The sequence below is a fragment of the Argopecten irradians genome, chromosome 6, assembly GCF_041381155.1.
Source record: "Argopecten irradians isolate NY chromosome 6, Ai_NY, whole genome shotgun sequence".
NCBI classification, from domain to species: domain Eukaryota; kingdom Metazoa; phylum Mollusca; class Bivalvia; order Pectinida; family Pectinidae; genus Argopecten; species Argopecten irradians.
The window spans coordinates 8,372,763-8,393,845 of NC_091139.1; the positions used below are offsets into that span (position 1 = coordinate 8,372,763).

Sequence of the window (21,083 nt, forward strand, 5' to 3'; positions counted from 1 at the left end):
AGAAAATCACGTCTCAGCAATTTAAAATTTCCGCAATATGGATTTAAGTGTAGATATCGTTCAACTATTTTTCAATAATTCGCAAATCAAATTTTCTTGATTCTAGCAATGTCCCACGAAATCGTGAAAATATAATCTCCTCAAAAGTAACTAGCCAAAATGTAGCTTACAGAAATTAGTTATTCAATTTATCATACAATGATTTTCAGTATTTACATTATACAAAGTGATTTTCAGTATTTACATCATACAAAGTGATTTTCAGTATTTACATCATACAAAGTGATTTTCAGTATTTACATCATACAAAGTGATTTTCAGTATTTACATCATACAAAGTGATTTTAAGTATTTACATCAAACAAAGTGGAACTTTATGTACAAATTTCATTAGCTATTCATTTCTGGTTAAACAGTATTAAAATCATTATCTATTTTATGTACATATGGTACAAAGTTATCATAACTTCCACATTCACGAGCTTCCATACACAAAACCAAACTAGGGATGATATGGCAGATTTGTTGTGAATAGCCTTCACAGTATCCAGGATAAGGGAAAATATTATGCAATTTCAAGATTAAAAAGCACAATGACAGGTCAGCATTGAGTCTTGGATTCTGCACAGGGCCCACAATCCTATTTAAAAATTGGGCCATATTACAAAATTTGTAAAGTTGGTATGGTGTGTTTATCTAATTGCAAAAATATAAAATCTCATCACGAAGTCAAGGTAGGAAGACTAGAATGCTAAGATAAATTGTTTAACCACCTTCAATACTCCAGGGGTTCTGATCACTTACAATCTCTACACCCCTGAATTATCTTATAGTAAAAATGGAGGAAACAGAACAGAACATGGAGTACTGAGGACGTTGTTTAACCTGTATTGGATATTCTCTATAAGGCAAATAATTTATAAAAGATCAGAGATGATTTATCCCCCTATTGTAGCAATCAAACACTCTCTATCAGTCATTCAATACACACACCATTGCAATCACTCATATATCTGTATCACGTCGTCCCACTGGTCTTTAGGCCAGAAGCCGTTCTGTTTTACGTTAGTAGGACTATCTTTCCAGCTCCATTCCTTCACTGGAGTAGCCCATCCTTTACCATAGTTGGCCTCTATGTATGGTAATGTTGGACAAGGAACTCGTACATGAAGGTTCAGTAAGGTCGTCCAACACAGTCGGAACTTTGGAAAGACATACCTGACAAAGGCAAAATATCTGACATTGTACAAAACAGGAAAATCTACAAAGTTTTATTCTATTTTTATTTCTAATTAGTTTTCTAAATAATCACAAGAGTTTTACAGCCTGTAAGTTCAAAGTATTTCATTCTATAACTAAAATTAAAATTTTGTAATGTACAAAAGCATTTTGATTTTTAGGTGGACTGAACAGAATACAGTGGAACCGTTATAATCTGGACGCTGTTAGTCAATAAAACTCACAATCCAGAAGGAAATGTCTGGGAACGGATATGATTATTGACTTAGTTGACAGAATGGTTTGGCCAAGGAACATAAGTGTCCGGATTATCAGTGGTATACTGCAATTATAATTTTTGGTTTGATTAGTTTAACGTCCTATTAACAGCCAGGGTCATTTAAGGACGTGCCAGGTTTGTTGGTGGAGGAAAGCCGGAGTACCTGGAGAAAAACCACCGACCAGCGGCCAGTACCTGGCAACTGCTCCACATGGGATTCGAACTCGCGACCCAGAGGTGGAAGACATGTGGTCATATGTCGATACATCTTAACCACTCGGCCACCACAGCCCCCTGTACTTATAAAGACATATATCTCAATAGAATAAAATGCATCAGGACGAATCAAAGGTTTGAGTTAAATCAGGGAGTTATGTAAACTGTATCTATAACTTTGTTTCAATCAGGGGATAAAACCAAATTACCTTTCTTTCCTTACTTCAATCAGAAGATATAACTCTATGATAACTTATTTTGTTTCTTCAATCAGAGGACCTAATAATATGAGAACTTATTTTGTTACATCAATCGGGGGACATAATTATATGATAACTTATTTCCTTACTTCAATCAGGGGACATAATTATATGATAACTTATTTCCTTACTTCAATCAGGGGACATAACTATATGATAACTTATTTCCTTACTTCAATCAGGGGACATAATTATATGATAATTTATTTCCTTACTTCAATCAGGGACACAACTATATGATAACTTATTTCCTTACTTCAAACAGGGGACATAACTATATGATAACTTATTTCATTACTTCAAACAGGGACATAACTATATGATAACTTATTTCATTACTTCAATCAGGGGACATAAACTATATGATAACTTATTTCATTACTTCAATCAGGGGACATAACTATATGATAACTTATTTCATTACTTCAATCAGGGGACATAACTATATGATAACTTATTTCATTACTTCAATCAGGGACATAACTTATGATAACTTATTTTGTTACTTCAATCAAAGGACATAATTATATGATAACTTATTTTATTCTTCATATCAAGACAAATTATGAATATTTACTCATCAAGACTAACTTATGATAAACTTATTTTCTTACTTCAATCAAGGGACATAATTATGATAACTTATTTCTTACTTCAATCAAAGGACATAATTATATGATAACTTATTTCATTACTTCAGACAGGGGACATAACTCTATATGATAACTTATTTTCATTACTTCAATCAAAGGACATAATTATATGATAACTTATTTCATTACTTCTATCAGGGGACATAACTATATGATAACTTATTTCATTACTTCAATCAAAGGACATAATTTATATGATAACTTATTTCATTACTTCAAAAAGGGGACATAACTATATGATAACTTATTTCATTACTTCAATCAGGGGACATAACTATATGATAACTTATTTCATTACTTCAATCAAAGGACATAACTATATGATAACTTATTTCTTACTTCAACAGGGACATAACTATATGATAACTTATTTCATTACTTCAATCAAAGGACATAATTATATGATAACTTATTTCTTACTTCAATAAGGACATAATTATATGATAACTTATTTCATTACTTCAAACAGGGGACATAACTATATGATAACTTATTTATTACTTCAATCAGGGGACTTATGATAACTTATTTCAACTTCAACAGGACATAACTATATGATAACTTATTTCTTACTTCAATCAAAGGACATAACTATATGATAACTTATTTCATTACTTCAGGGGACTAACTATATGATAACTTATTTCTTACTTAAGGACATAACTATATGATAACTTATTTCATTACTTCAATCAGGGGACATAACTATATGATAACTTATTTCATTACTTTCAGGGACATACTATATATAAATTCATTACTTCAAACAGGGGACATAACTATATGATAACTTATTTCATTACTTCAATCAAAGGACATAACTATATGATAACTTATTTCATTACTTCAATCAGGGGACATAACTATATGATAACTTATTTCATTACTTCAACAGGGGACTTATTTTACTTCAATCAAGGATATATGATAACTTATTTCATTACTTCTATCAGGGACATAACTACCTATGATAACTTATTTGTTACTTCAATCAAAGGACATAATTATATGAAACTTATTTCATACTTGATAAATATGATATTATTTCCTTACTTCAATTAAAGGACATAATTATATGATACTTATTTCATTACTTCATCAGGGGACATAACTATATGATAACTTATTTCATTACTTCAATCAAAGGACTAAGGATGATAACTTATATGATAAGCATATTATATTTCATTACTTCAATCAAAGATATAACTATATGATTACTATTTCAATAATCAGGGGACATAACTATATGATAACTTATTTCATTACTTCAACAGGGACATAACTCTATGATAACTTATTTTGTTACTTCAATCAAAGGACATAATTATATGATAACTTATTTCATTACTTCAAACAGGGGACATAACTCTATGATAACTTATTTTGTTACTTCAATCAAAGGACATAATTATATGATAACTTATTTCATTACTTCAATCAGGGGACATAACTATATGATAACTTATTTCCTTACTTCAATAAAGGACATAATTATATGATAACTTATTTCATTACTTCTATCAGGGACATAATATATGATAACTTATTTCCTTACTTCAATCAAAGGACATAACTATATGAAACTTATTTCATTACTTCTATCAAGACATAACTATATGATAACTTATTTCATTACTTCAATCAGGGACATAACTATATGATAACTTATTTCATTACTTCTATCAGGAGACATAACTATATGATAACTTATTTCATTACTTCTATCAGGAGACATAACTCTATGATAACTTATTTTGTTACTTCAATCAAAGGACATAATATATATATTGATTTCATTACTTCTATCAGGAGACATAACTCTATGATAACTATATTTCATTACTTTCAATCTGGGGACATAACTATATGATAACTTATTTCATTACTTATCTGGGGACATACTATATGATAACTTATTTCATTACTTCAAACAGGGGACATAACTCTATGATAACTTATTTCATTACTTCAATCAGGGGACATAATTATATGATAACTTATTTCATTACTTCAATCAGGGGACATAACTATATGATAACTTATTTCATTACTTCAGACAGGGGACATAACTCTATGATAACTTTTTTCATTACTTCAATCAGGGGACATAATTATATGATAACTTATTTCATTACTTCAATCAGGGGACATAACTCTATGATAACTTATTTCCTTACTTCAATTAAAGGACATAATTATATGATAACTTATTTCATTACTTCAAACAGGGGACATAATATATGATAACTTATTTCCTTACTTCAATCAAGGGACATAACTATATGATAACTTATTTCCTTACTTCAATCAAAGGACATAATTATATGATAACTTATTTCATTACTTCTATCAGGGGACATAACTATATGATAACTTATTTCCTTACTTCAATCAAAGGACATAACTATATGATAACTTATTTCCTTACTTCAATCAAAGGACATAATATATGATAACTTATTTCCTTACTTCAATCAGGGGACATAACTATATGATAACTTATTTCCTTACTTCAATCAGGGGACATAACTATATGATAACTTATTTCCTTACTTCAATCAAAGGACATAATTATATGATAACTTATTTCATTACTTCAATCAGGGGACATAACTATATGATAACTTATTTCCTTACTTCAATCAGGGGACATAATTATATGATAACTTATTTCCTTACTTCAATCAGGGGACATAATTATATGATAACTTATTTCCTTACTTCAATCAGGGGACATAACTATATGATAACTTATTTCCTTACTTCAATCAGGGGACATAACTATATGATAACTTATTTTGTTACATCAATCAAAGGACATAATTATATGATAACTTATTTCATTACTTCAACAGGGGACATAACTATATGATAACTTATTTCCTTACTTCAATAAAGGACATAATTATATGATAACTTATTTCATTACTTCAATCAGGGGACATAACTATATATGATAACTTATTTCATTACTTCAATCAGGGGACATAATTATATGATAACTTATTTCCTTACTTCAATCAAGGGACATAACTATATGATAACTTATTTCCTTACTTCAATCAGGGGACATAATTATATGATAACTTATTTCCTTACTTCAATCAAGGGACATAACTATATGATAACTTATTTCCTTACTTCAATCAAGGGGACATAACTATATGATAACTTATTTCCTTACTTCAATCAAGGGACATAAACTATATGATAACTTATTTCATTACTTCAATCAGGGGACATAACTATATGATAACTTATTTCCTTACTTCAATCAGGGGACATAACTATATGATAACTTATTTCCTTACTTCAATCAGGGGACATAACTATATGATAACTTATTTCCTTACTTCAATCAGGGGACATAACTATATGATAACTTATTTCCTTACTTCAATCAAGGGACATAACTATATGATAATTTATTTCCTTACTTCAATCAGGGGACATAACTATATGATAACTTATTTCCTTACTTCAATCAGGGGACATAACTATATGATAACTTATTTCCTTACTTCAATCAGGGGACATAATTATATGATAACTTATTTCCTTACTTCAATCAGGGGACATAACTATATGATAACTTATTTCCTTACTTCAATCAAAGGACATAATTATATGATAACTTATTTCCTTACTTCAATCAGGGGACATAACTATATGATAACTTATTTCATTACTTCAATCAGGGGACATAACTATATGATAACTTATTTCATTACTTCAATCAGGGGACATAACTATATGATAACTTATTTCATTACTTCAATCAGGGGACATAACTATATGATAACTTATTTTGTTACATCAATTAAGCGACATAATTATATGATAACTTATTTCATTACTTCAATCAGAAGATATAACTATATGATAACTTACTAGGTTATAAGGTAAACTATTATGTTAGAACTCACTTGAGTTTTGCTCCATTTTTCACGTCTGTACCACCATTCCACATGTGGTCTGACTCTTCATAGAAAAAGAATAGGTCTAACTTTATGTCCCCGGCTTGAAACGACAACTCAAATGTGTCGTTTACCTGAGAGAAAACAAAATCATACCGTTTGATTATATTCAAGAATATCATTATGCTTGAAGACAAACATGAAAAAAGTTGAATACATTTTCATGACAAGAAAGGCAATTATAACAAAATTATTTGTTATAATATAATGCTGTGATTTCTTTTTAGAATAATCAGGTAAAAACAAGTGATTTATACATTATATAAGTATTTTGAACACTTATAAAATTGTCAGCATCTTGAGGTCTGGAATCAGGTCACAGATCTATCTTAGAGCAACATTGCATGGGTGATAAGTGAAGGACTGGCACAAGAATAAAGCCTACTTACTCTACCAAACAAATGTTTGAGTGGAAGACCAGCTTTCTCCATCTCTGGGATAAGTTGTGGGTTGTAGTCTTTAATCCACACACCAAAATCCACATCTGGCATGTGTGATGATGTCACACTGTCTATACCAACCTAAGTAGCCCCACACCTGGGGTGTGTGATGATGTCACACTGTCTATACCAACCTATAGTAACACACCACACATCACACATCTGACACACCACGATCTCTAACTTTATACTATAGCCCCACATCCTGGGTGTGTGTGATGATGTCACACTGTCTATACCAACCTAGAGTAACACACCACGATCTCATCACACATTTTATAACTGTATACTATAGCCCCACATCCTTGGTGTGTGTGATGATGTCACACATTTTATAACTGTATACTATAGCATCACACATTTTATAACTGTATACTATAGCCCCACATCCTTGGTGTGTGTGATGATGTCACACATTTTATAACTGTATACTATAGCCCCACATCCTGGGAGTGTGTGATGATGTCACACATTTTATAACTGTATACTATAGCCCCACATCCTGGGAGTGTGTGATGATGTCACACTGTCTATACCAACCTATAGTAACACACCACGATCTCATCACACATTTTATAACTGTATACTATAGCCCCACATCCTTGGTGTGTGTGATGATGTCACACATTTTATAACTGTATAAGATATTCCAACACATTTTGGTACATTAAAACAAACAAGTTAACTGCATATACTAATGAATTGCCACACACATACATTAACACCTGCCTCAGTGACCACCTCTGTATAACGACCACAGCTTAATAGACCAATTCCTTAGGGTTCCAAATGACGTTTTAAAAAAATTTGACACTTTGTACTTTGAGGTTTAATCTATCCTGATTTTATTGATTTACCAAAATAATTCTAGGAAGTACAGCAATTACAAATTAATTGTCACAGAGGAATTTCCAGATCTACATTTTAAACAACTGTTGTAAACAATAACATGAGCCAACATATTGATGTTGTTTTTTGTATTTGGTTGAATATTCTAGTCACAAGTGTACATAATTTTGTATTAGATATTTCTGCATTATAAGCATACAGAGCCTATCCCTGAAGACATACATAATTAACGTACCTAAAAGAGTGCCACTACTGATCCAGAAACGTATTCCAAGTTTATCAAAAACCTCTTTTCCTTGAGCGATAAGTTGCCTGGCCTTCCTCTGAAAGTGTTGGGCTTTGGTCGATACATCAGGAGGATAAGACTTATGGAAGTTGTCTGCCCTTACCTGATCACATTCAATGTATTTAGATTGTGGTACAGAATTCAGAAACTTATCCACAGGCTTAGGTATGTATAGAGATATACCGTCTATTACTGCAGGCTCCAGGTCAAAACTGTTAATCAAACAAAATACATGTAATGAAGATAACTTATTTTAGCAAAACGTAAATAAAATAATGAACTACATATATGTGCTAGTACCTTCAACGGGAGATTTTTGCTTGCATAGAAAGTATAAATAAGACAAATAAAGCAAAATATTATCCATTATCCATTTCCAAATTTGACATTATGAGTGTATGATAAATTCTGCAGTGATTTGAATCCACACTGCTATAATTATGTAGTGAGCTTAATACTGGAGGACAGGTATTTCAAATGTTTGGAACATCAGCATAAATTCACTAAAACCATCACTAAGATTTAGCTTGGTTATTTTTTTTCTCTGAGACAAGTCATCAATTTTAAGCTTTAAACTAAGGGGAGATAATCTGCCAGCGACAACTTTGATACTGGTGGCCGGTCTAGTTCTTTACTGTTATTAAATACACATTATTATGAGATACTTACTTTTTATACGAGCCAGCATCATATCCAAACGCGAGGTCACTAGAAGCCACCTGTATCTTGGAATGCCACAGAAATCCAGCGGCACGTTCGTACAGAACCAGTATATGTATGGTAGGCTCCGGATGTGTCATGTCCTGTAGAAACACATGTGATGTGACGTGGAACGAGGCATCATCAACTTTATCAGGAAACTCGTCAATAGAATCCACTACAGCAAAATTGTAGCTTCTTAGTCGGTGGAAAACAGGTCTCTGAAGAAAACAAAAGTTATTAAGATTAATTCAACAGGAGTTTGGTCTCTGAGTTTAGTGTAAATAGATAAATTAAGACCTCACAGACGAAGGGCTTTTCGAACAGCAAACATGAACGCGGCAATATTGTAGCTTTAAAGACTTTTTGATAGATATTGTTGTCATCTTTAGAACCTGGCTGAAACGTACTTACATATAGTAGGCCAGGTACGTATATTCATTCTACAAACATGATAGTTCATTCTTGATGAGATATAAATGACTTTTTCTATGACATCACTCTACATACCATGAGGCATCCAGATACGAGAATAAAAGCCACCAACTGAGAAATATACAGGTGTTGCTCCTATCCCTTTCACTATTTCACAACAATTTACAAATAGTTTTTTAATACTCAATATTTACAAAAACAAATTGAATTGTTTTACCAGACTTCTTTTAACGTTTCCCTTTACGCCAAAAGTGACCAGTTTTTTCTGACTCTGACAGAAACTGCCACATGTGTGTCCGTCTGCCTTGTCCTCCATATACTCCATCAGAATATCTGGATCCATCAGGAACAGTTTGGCATTGTTGTGGTCCCAGACATTCACTAACGCTTTTATCACATCCTGTAAGTGATCAATGATTTTTTAGGATTAAATATTTACAAAAAATATTAAAATGATTAAAATACGAGAAAAAAAATCCCTTTTTAAATGATACAACCAATAGTATATTCTACAGAAATTATGAAAATTCATAGGAACTTGGCACAAATTTCCAACCAACGATCAATATACAACTGTATATATTTTCATACATACCATTTATATCGACCCTTAGAAATTTGTGCCAAGGTCCCTGTGTGAAAATCTGTTACATGTGTTAAAGTTATTGCTTGAAAATTAAGCATGACAGAAAAAAATGCATGCCAGGTAGTACCATGTATTACTTATTTTATCAATAAACTGAAAACAATTCACCTTAACTCTGCTGTGATTTGGCTCTCCTATCTGAAAAAGTAAAACAAAAACATACTTGAAGCTTAAGTATATATAACACACATGTATTCTGGACAGGGTTCAAAATTTACACTCGCCAAATGGCCAAATGCAAGTTGATTTTTGAATTGTCGAGTTGAAAAATATTTCACTTGCAATTTTTTGCAAGCGGGTGTATCAGTTGTTATTCTCAATATATAGTTAGAGAACCAGATGTCCAAACACGGTAACATACGGACCTTGAGACAGTGACTTATTTCAGTTGTTATTCTCAATATATAGTCAGAGAACCAGATGTCCAAACACGGTAACATACGGACCTTGAGACAGTGACTTATTTCATGTCATTTAGTCTACTTTTAATACTATCATGCATTCCTGCTGTTCATTATGTGAGCTTAGACAAAAGCAAGTGATACTTTTATCATATGTAACTAGTTTTCATTTGCACAAAGTGTCACATGCTGAAAATAAATACACTACAATGACACTAAAAAATTTACTTTCAAAGCAGCAGGCTAATTTCTGGTTTGGCAAGATGAAATTTTACCAACTTGCCGAAAATGGATAGTGGCTTAATTAAAAATTAAATTCTACCCCAGCTGGACAGGGATGATCCTCATGCAGTAATCATGGGATATATAGCTTAGGTCATACAAAAAAATATTTGTGATTCCGGAAACCTGACCGACCCTATAAAATCAGTGCCGGCTCAAAAATGTTTTATCAGTTTTGCCCAATAGCAAACAAATAACAACCCTAATTTTTTTTTTTTTTTTTTTTTTTTGCACAAAATCAAGAATTTTAATTAGTAAAAATTCTGTAAATATAAGACACCAATAATCTACTGGGAATCAAATCCATAGTTATATAAGGTTGAATAAAGCCTATTTCATTTTTTCTGTGCAAGAAACTGAGATTAAGGGAAAAAATATTTCAAAAAAAGAAAAAAAACAAATCCCTACCTACCGACCTTTCATGTTTAGAGGGTGTTACCAGAAACAAGAATATTTTTTGTTTGGCCTTAATTGTCAATCCTGGGTCTGGCCGTGCTTTTATGCTCCACTTACAGTTATGTTATAACATGATACAGAACCATTAAACTCTTCTGTTTTTAGTAAATGTAAGAGGAATACACAACTAGACAGCTGGAATTATATCAATGAATTTTAAAAACTAGCCGGAATGTAATGGACGTCTGACTAAGCTTTCTGGTCATGGGTGATTGACACAATCCAAAACCATCATAGAACAAATCAAATAATTGACATTCAGTGAAATGGATTTGCTAATTAAATGAAACAATTACAGAATGACGAACCAATCTTAGCATACATTATCCAACATGGTATATATGAAACATGATTGTGCCTCTGTCATATTTTTTATATGAATTACAAATGAACACAAATAACACAGTCTCAAACCCTGAAAAACAATTGAGATTATCAAACCGGTAGCGAAATATTATCAGGTACATTTCACTGGGTTGAAATCCACTGAATTTATTCGGAATAACTGGAATGTTCCACTGAATAGGGCAGTTAAATTTTCTCCTTTCCTGTTTCAAAATTGGCAAGTTTGCCAACCCCTGTTTCAAGCATTGGTAGTACGCTTAGCAGGGTACATATGTAAATGAGAATTTGTAGGCTGTTGTATCTTTGACGGCAATTTAAGACTCAGCAAAAGGATTGAGTTAGGAAGACCATATAGGGAATTCATTGGAATGGATCAGTCATTGGTTACCAGTGTAGCGGGATTGGACTGGGTCGATCATCGGTAAACAGGTAGCTCAGTCAGTAGAGTACTCGGTTAGTGTTCGGAGGGTCCCCGGTTCGGAGGGTCCTATTACAGAATTGTTGCCCAACTAAATAACCGACAGTGGTGGTGTTTGGAAGGGTCTCTTATGTCTTCGAGGGCGAAGACTTCCAGAAATGAGGGAGGAGTGTAGCGGGATTGGACTCAGTCAATCATCGGTGACCAGGTAGCTCAGCCGGTAGAACATTCGGCTAGTGTTTGGAGGGTCCCTAGTTCGAATCCCGGTCTGGCCACTACATTTTCTTCTTTCCTGTTACACCAGATAGCTCAATCGTTTGAGTATCTGACTGGTGTTCGGAGGTTTTGGGTTCGAATCCTTGTCAGTCCATTACATTTCTCCTCTCCTGTTACATTAGTAAACATGTGATTTTACTACAAATCTTGTCTAAAGAAATATCAACAATACCCGTACGCGTACTCAGTAGGCCTATACTCAGCATGTGGTGAACCTAACTTATTAGCCACTTAATGTTACACTAGGCCTATATAGCTTAAGTGGGTCACTAGTGAATACATGGACCTAACAGTTAGCAGGTTAGGAGCCAAAATATAATTAGTCAATTTTATATAAATATAAAATATATGTAGCTTTCAAAATTCAGTAATATTCATAAACATACACGTACCTCTTTTGATGAGAATTTTGTCCATATCAATAACTGAATGAACATAAAAACTGATGAAAAAATCAGTACAATTTTCAGAAATGCCCATCTTTTCATCACGGTAGTGGTTTTGGATGGGCGCTGACATATTGCAGGACAGCAGAAAAAAAATAAACAAATTTAAAATTTATTCTATTGCATATAATGTAATGTTATGAAATTTTCTTAGAAGCAAACATTGTATTGATTTAAATTGTTAGTCTGTTTCAATATTTTATTTCACTTGTATTTTGTTTATGTTCTCATTTCTACAAATCAACCTCGTCTGAATATTCACTGCGGGCTTAAAAATTCGTCGGCAACAACGTGGACACCTGACAGACTTCGGTGATGGGGAGACATATGTCCTGTGGATGAGGCAGTGATATTGTGTGGAGACACAAGCTTCTCCAAAATGGATAACGCATCCATGAGAGACGCGGTGAAGCTAATAGTGATATGCTTATTGTGGTATACCACGAGTTCGGGTGGGAATATTGTAGGGAAGCTTGTCCTGAACGAGTTTCCATACCCAATGACAGTGACTATGGTGCAATTGTTGTCGGGAGCTTTATACCTCAAACCGATCATAAATCTCTTGTCAGTTCCTGACAGCGGTAACGTGCCGCGCTATTACTATTGGACGATGATATTACCTCTAGCACTGGGCAAGTTCCTGGCCTCCGTTTCTTCACATATCAGTATTTGGAAAGTTTCAGTCTCTTATGCTCATACAGGTGATTTGCATGATTTCTTAATTAATGGATTGGGTTTTTTGTTACAACAGCATTTCTTTCAATACTGACAAATTTATTTATTTACAATACAAACATTTAACTCCACAGTCCAATACATGTATCTATCACATGCACCTCGACCTGACAAATTCTAGTAGTACATGTATATACAATATATACCACTTCAAAAGGTTTTTCCCACTACAATGGTATAAAGACGTGTATAGTATATTGAGCCCAAATACATATTTTATGTATCATAATTTTAATATGATGACTTGGGTATTTTTAGACTGTCATAATTTATCAAAAGTTTAATCTACCAATTTGTGTTCATCATTTTCTTTCCTGTCTTCTCCACATATGACAGATTTGATGTAACTTTATTTATTCATGTATGGGGAGACAATATTTTCTTTTGATAGCACTGACAATCAAAAACAGATTTCTGTAATAGTAATTCTACCTGAAGGCTCTGCATTCACTGTGAAAAAATTCATTACCATTTGTTGATAACAGTTTAAGTGTACGATAATATTCTAGCAGTATGCCTTTGTAAATCTATATAACTAGGTGTGGTAAATTGCCAGAAGTTTCTCTTAAATCATTAGATGTGTCCGATTAATTAAAGCATTGAAAACCAGAAGCATTGTATCAGTGTAGGGTTAGATATTAGTAATTAAAGAGCAATTTGATTTACAGCTCATTAGAGACTGGTTGATATTTTATAATTAAACAGTTTCTGTTTCTTCTTTTGCAGTAAAAGCTACTTTGCCCCTTTTTACTGTTTTATTATCAAGAATCATTCTTGGGGAGAAACAAACATTCCCAGTAAGTAATTAGAGTCATGGCATGTAAAATAATTTCTGACAACTTTTCTTATTACAAATATCAATGAAATTTTATTTAAATCATTTAAATTTTCATTTGTTGCCATAAACAATTCAATTTTCTTTTCCCACTTGAGAGTTTTAATTTGGTACATGTGACAATTGTTAGAAACAAAGGAAGAAAACATGTATGAAAATATAATTTATATTTACTGGGAGAGATCAATTAGAACCTGGAATTTTGAGGTACTCATTAAAATGATGATGGATGATGTTTGTTACAGGTGTACCTTTCTCTAGTTCCAATCATCGGTGGAGTAATTATAGCAACTCTCACTGAACTCTCGTTCGACTATATTGGCCTGATCAGCGCTCTGTGTGCGACAGTTGGCTTTTCACTGCAGACTATATTCTCTAAAAAGGTAAGCATCATGCAACTTACATTACTGTATTACCACGATACTGCTGGAAAATGGCAGCCAAGCATCCGCCATCTTGGATTTCAATAGTTACCGCTATTTCTCAGAAATTACTGAAGGGATCTCTCTCAAATTCCATCTGTAGATTCCCCTTGGGCCCTATTTGTGCATAGTACCTTTTTGGATTGATCGGTCGACAAGATGGCCAACCGCCTGCCATCTTGGATTTCATCGTTGAAGTTTGTTACCGCTATTTTTCAGAAAGTACTCAAGTGATCTGTGTCAAATTTTATATGTAGTATTTTTTAAAAAGTTGAAAAGCAGGGAAAAGATCCCTCTTTCCAATGTCAGACATAGATCATTCTTTCAAGTTTGGTGGGTGCCAAGATCCCTCTGGTTATTATAAAGAATTGGAAATCAATAAGATTTATTTTCAAATAATAAAGAATAGCTAGCAGTATAGGATAAGGAGAGACTTATTTGAATTTTTATAATGTTAATAGCACCTGTTACCATTAGAAGCAGGTGGATGCCAGCTTAAATCATGCTTAGTGAATTCTAACATTCAGGAGCATAAAATCCATTATATCTGACTACCGGTATGTATAATCCAAAGTGTCAGCTTAAAAGAAGACAAAGTGCAACTGTATTAAAAATAGAAAAAAACATTGTGCTATTTCATTTTTCCCTGTATGGGATATTTTTTATCGAATTTCGTCTTGTAAAAGTTTCCATGTATAATAAACAAGTCTTAACATTTAAATCTAAAGATAAGTATTACAATAATACATGTACATAGTGTAAGCAACTGTAAAAAAAAGATACCTATAAGGACATTGTGCATTTCCATATTTTAATGAAAATACCTTGATGGAAACTGCCTTTGGTGATGAAATTTCCTGTACAGATTATACTTCGTATTGTTATATAATAAGCTATTGATCACTGCCAGGAATTCCAACAAAATATAGCCACTGGAATTTTATACCATTACAAAACCCCTGCTAGTCAGCCTAGTCTTGTAGTTCATTTTATGTCTTTAATGATTTGAAAGTTAAACTAACAAGTGACACTTTATCTTGCAGTGTTTAAAAGAGACGGGGCTCCACCATCTACGGCTGTATGTAACCATCTGTCGCCTGGCTGCCGGTTGTTTCCTGCCCATGTGGGCCTTGTTTGATCTACGCAGAATATATGCTCACCATGATTCAGTAAGTCTTCCATTATTAATGGCTGTCTTGTAAACTCATTGTTCGACTTAACATCCTGTTAGCGACCACGGTTGCTTAAAGACTGCCTCCCATGTATGCTATGTGTTGTGTGTGTGAATGTTGATTCTGTGAGAGGCTGAGGTATATTGGTGTTGTATCTCCTTGTGATAGAGGAATTCTCTCCATGTTTATAGTGCTATCACACTGAAGCGTACAGCCAAAGACACAGAACACCCTAACCCTTCCAGGTTTTGCCAATGGTAATTGCAACAAACTACTAAAAAAATTCTGACCTGAAAATAGACTTTATGGTTTAATCGATAATATGAATTTAAGGCAAAGCCTCGAAAGACTGCAGCTACATGTAAATACAGGATTATAACCTCAGAACTTTACATGTGCATTTTTCTACGGGATTAACAGTGTTTAAACTTGTCATCCAGTCATTGAACTTTTCGTTGCACTTTAAATACAATTCTTAAATCATTATTGACAGATATTTGGTGTCTAAGAATATCACTATTTATTACATTTTTCAGAGTGAAATGTAACGTTTTATGGTGAAAATATATGTGGTATTTTTCATCCGAGTGAAAATATCAGTTTTGATATTTTCACTCCATATTGACCAATCAGAGCAAATTTACTCAGTTACTCTCATATACATGTATGTTTATCATCCTAACAATATATTTGAAGGTTAACGAGGACAGGATGTTTTACTACCTATTCCTACTACTGGTCGATGGATTCTTCAGCATGTTACAGAATGTGTTCGCCTTCACCGTCATCGCTATGGTGGCTCCACTTAGTTACGCCGTCGCTAACGCCACAAAACGAATCATCATTATTGGGGCGTCGTTGTTCTTTCTACGTAATCCTGTTACTCCTATGAACTTACTAGGAATGTCGGTCGCTGTGTTTGGTGTTCTTATGTATAATAAGGTAAGGAAGGCAATGGCATCAGAGGGTGTTTTTTTTTATATTTTTTTTTTTTTTACTTTTGATTTATGGTTCATTAAAACAAATTTAAGATATAATCATTTAATAGAAAGTTTAAGATTTGTAGTTTTGTTCAAGATTATCAAAAAAAAATAAAGAAATAAATTGAAAAGATTTTCTTAAAAAAAATTAAAGAAATAAATAAAAAAAGATTTCAAACAATATTTATCAAGTATTATTTTCCCATTGTAGTCATATATGATCATAGACTCAATTGAAAATTATAGAATGTGGGAGCAGGGGTGTATTTGTTGTGATCATATTTTACATCAAATTGTTAGAAAGGAGATACCTTCATCATATGAATGTGTGATTTTTTTTCTTCAGGTGAAATATGACCAGAATGTCGCGATGCGTCATGCAGCAACCCTGCCTCTAGTCAAAAGTACATCTAATTTGGAGGTGATGGACAAAAATCATGTATCATTATCATTACATCATTCCCAAAGTGCCTCGGATTTACAACTACACTCCAACGGGGTGTCATCTAACTTAATGAACAACCACATACTGTTCAACAACAATCATTTCCAGACAAACCACGTGACTTTGATACCGGTGCAGGACACTGAACACAGCCAGTGGCAGCCAAACAGAGATCGTGGAAACGTACATTCCCGAATGGTCCATCATGTCTGATGATTCCTTGTGTGGCCAGTCTTCTTAAAATGTGATGTTGATTTCATATTATTTCATTTGTTTGGAGTAATTTACCATAGTTACTTTCACAAATTGATAATATTACTCCCATAAAATGATGAGGTAATTCTCATAAACTGATGATGTAACACCCATTAACTGATGATGTTTCATAAACTGATGATGTTTCATAAACTGATGATATTTCATAAACCGATGATGTTACTCTCATATAATGATGATGTTACTCTCATAAACTGATGATGTAACACTCATAAACTGAACTCATAAACTGATGATGTTAGTTTCATATAATGATGATGTAACACTCATAAACTGATGATGTAACGCTCATTAAACTGATAACACTCGTAAAATGATGATGTAACACTCAAACCAAAGACATCATCGAAAATGTTCACAATAGTATATAACTCTGTAACACCAAAACATTTATAGGCGATTCAAGCACCATTCTTAATTAATCAATGCTGAATTCAAGATTTAAGATTTCTTCATTTCAACATGAAAAGTTCATTGTTTAGAGCTATTGAATGGGTTTAATGTCTTATATTTACAGTTTGCACTGACATAGACTCAATAACCATCTTTTCTAGTATTATCATTATCAGTGCATAATGTTAGCACAACACGCCAGCAATTCTATTGTTACGCGAATAGCCGATGGCGTAGCAACGTGGGATCATGACCCCACTTTTGGCGGGAACATATGATTCCAATCAGCTGTTCAATCAAATTCGTTGACGATGAGGGGGGAGAAAAAAATGTGTATTTTAATAAAAAAAATATGCAACTGCTGCGGGAATTAATAATATTCATTTACTTGAAAAACTGTAAAAATAAGGAATATATGTTTATTTTGTTGAGGTTATGAGGGTATAATGATAATGGAGCCCGTGTAAATTTTATGTAACCCGGCTTTGCCGGGGTTACATAATTTACACTTGCTCCATTATCATTATACCCTCATAATCTCAACAAAATAAACATCTATTCCTTAAGTAAATACATGTAATAATATATAATAATGAATCAACGGAAGGTCATAGTATATCACTAGCATTTCATGTAAATTATAGGTGTATATAAACTGATATATGATCTGCTGTCATGAATACTTGGAATATACATGTTCGTTGTATATATCAAGGTTCTTAAGAGCCCCATAAACTTCCTGAAAATGATCATGAGATTTGACAGTATTTGTTATTTAAAGGAATCACATTTTTAAAATGTATTTCAAATGACTATTCATTGAGGACAGAAGTACATGTACGTTTTATGTAGTGAAATATGCTTTGTGACATATTGGAATCTCTTGGGATATATTGTTGAATTACAAAAATGTATTTATTTATCTACACAATTTTTCTAGTCAGATGATCTATGTAATGTTTACTTAGATAAACGGATACAATATTACGAGTGCCATTGAATATCTTTACCTGGATCGACACTTCAATTTATTGACAATGACTTACTTGGTAAATCAACATTTTTCATCTATTTCTGAAAAACTTCTGGACTTATTATAAAATTTTACAATTAATGTTAGTAAAGAGAAATACGCTTTACGGGGTATTTTTAGGTCAAAGAGGTTAAATTCTTTTATTATTTAAAAATCTTGAAGTAATATTAATGTTTTTGATTTCCTATTGCTTCACACAAGGTTGTTTTTAAAGCCTGAAACTTGGATGATTTTTGAGAGGCCTGATGAATTCAGGATTATCACCTTTGTTTTGTATTTCACTTTTGATAATCAGGTGATTGATGCAGGACCATGGGCCTTTTGTTATAGCCGTGTGTTCATAATTATATATGTTCTACGGTAATCATTTAAATTCAGTGAAATCTTAATTCTTATAAATGCAGGATTCATAATTATCTGTTGATAAATGATCAAATTATATTTACTGTGATTTTTACCATATTTCTGTGGAGTGATAATGTATCGCCTATTGAATGCGGTTTATATTGTTTTATTTTACATAATCAATATTGAAGGTTATGTATATGGAATTATTTTTTAAGAAATAAGAGCATGGTATATAGAGGCCCATATAGGCCTGTTGTTAATGTGTTTTCCTTAATGTTATAAATGTATGCAAGTTATTTTTGCACCAGTAATTTAAAAAAATGACTCTTTTTATGCAAATAAATAGGCTATAGCTCGATAGGTTCAATATGAGAAGGACTTCTGGGACTTTCGCACAATGTACAATTATTTTATGTGATACTTTTTTATCAACGTGAAATAAAAGTAATTTATATTAAAGTCAGAAAGGAAGAAAATGTTTGTCAAACAGTTTCATTTCATAGGCCAAAAATTGCATGCTGATTTATCATCAGATTTTCTGTAATATTTGGTATGTGATATTTGTTCAATAAATACTTATTTATTTATTTATTTGTTTTGTATCTTTGGCTTGTATAAATTTCACAAAATTACTTTAAAATTTGCCTACACTTGGTTGAGTACATATTGAAGACAGATTTGATCACTTCATTGGCTGGACTTGTATACAGGTTTGACTTCTTCATTAGTTGGGCTTGTAGATAGGTTTGATCGCTTCATTGTAGGCAGGTTTGACGGTTTTAACGATTGACCTTTTAGGCAGGTTTGACTTCTTCATTGGTTCATTGGTTTATCTTGTATATAGGTTTGACCACTTCAATGGATGGTTTTGTATACAGGCTAGACTTCATTGTGCCTTCAACATGTTTATTGGCTGGTTTTGAATACAGGTTTGACCTTTCAGACAGTTTCATTGGCTGGCCTTTCAGACATGTTTGACCACTTCATTGGCTGGCATGTGAGCATTGCTGAACATTTGTCCGCTCTGGTCAAAGAGGAGAACATCCCAGCGGTCATTTCCTTATGTAGTTACATCAGATAATTGTGCAGTATAGATAATTTTACTAGGCATTTAAAACTCGTTAGCGTATCGGTCATCTGCCAATGTGTTTGGTTGTGAAACAGTTTCACTCAAAGTCTTTTATGTAAAGTCTATTGAACAAAGCTCATGGATAGGATTGGAAATTTGTCTAGCATTTGTGCATTTGCAAAGTGAAAACCAAATGATATTATGATGATCACTCCGCTACGATGGATGTACAGCCTATGGTTTGTTTCTTCAGCAGAGTTGTATATCATGTAGAGTATTATACTGTTTGCTGCACTGTAGTTATGCAGTTAGATCGGAATGGTGGTTTGTCCACTTGTGGTTTCACCAGTTTGAGGTTCCACAAGCCGTATGCCCATCAGAATGATCCTGCAGCTTCCTCATGGATCCTTCCTTCCAGTGATGATTGTCTTCGACGGATCTAGCGTGACATGGGCCAGTGGGATATTCTGATTATTTGCATCATCGATTGTTTCGTGAGGTCTTGTTTAGAAAACCACGTTGACGAAAAAAATTCCTACGATCAAGAGATAAAATCATCCGAAGGTTTCTGATGTTAATATTATCTATAGTAATAACCCGCTATAGTTCCTTGCAAACTGTTGGGAAACAGTGTTTCCCGAGAGTTCATTGGCATTTTGCAATTGCCCTTCCGTAATAAAGATATCAGATTTCAAGTCTTCAGCAGAAATGGAAGACGCCCGAAGCTGTACCATGGTGTTCCCCATCCTTTACAGTGTCCTGCGGTAATCCGTAGTTGGTTCGTTGGCT

At 33.0% G+C, this 21,083-nt stretch overlaps 2 protein-coding genes across 2 annotated transcripts; one reads left to right on the plus strand and one right to left on the minus strand.

Moving 5' to 3' along the window:
- Window positions 1–205: 205 nt before the first annotated feature.
- LOC138324883 (ribitol-5-phosphate transferase FKTN-like) lies at window positions 206–12,658 on the minus strand. The gene is made up of 9 exons (XM_069270108.1): window positions 12,533–12,658; window positions 10,071–10,100; window positions 9,534–9,716; window positions 8,852–9,102; window positions 8,132–8,394; window positions 7,143–7,181; window positions 6,997–7,091; window positions 6,557–6,681; window positions 206–1,218 (listed from the first exon to the last, which is right to left on the minus strand). The coding sequence occupies exons 1-9, from the start codon at window positions 12,626–12,628 to the stop codon at window positions 1,002–1,004; spliced, it is 1,299 nt and encodes a 432-aa protein (XP_069126209.1). The 5' UTR covers window positions 12,629–12,658; the 3' UTR covers window positions 206–1,001.
- A 182-nt stretch (window positions 12,659–12,840) lies between these two features.
- Window positions 12,841–17,740, plus strand: LOC138324884 (solute carrier family 35 member E1 homolog). Its single transcript, XM_069270109.1, has 6 exons — window positions 12,841–13,287; window positions 14,048–14,118; window positions 14,402–14,539; window positions 15,622–15,747; window positions 16,447–16,692; window positions 17,077–17,740. Exons 1-6 carry the CDS (start codon window positions 12,966–12,968, stop codon window positions 17,386–17,388), a joined length of 1,215 nt encoding a protein of 404 aa, XP_069126210.1. The 5' UTR covers window positions 12,841–12,965; the 3' UTR covers window positions 17,389–17,740.
- Window positions 17,741–21,083: the final 3,343 nt, after the last annotated feature.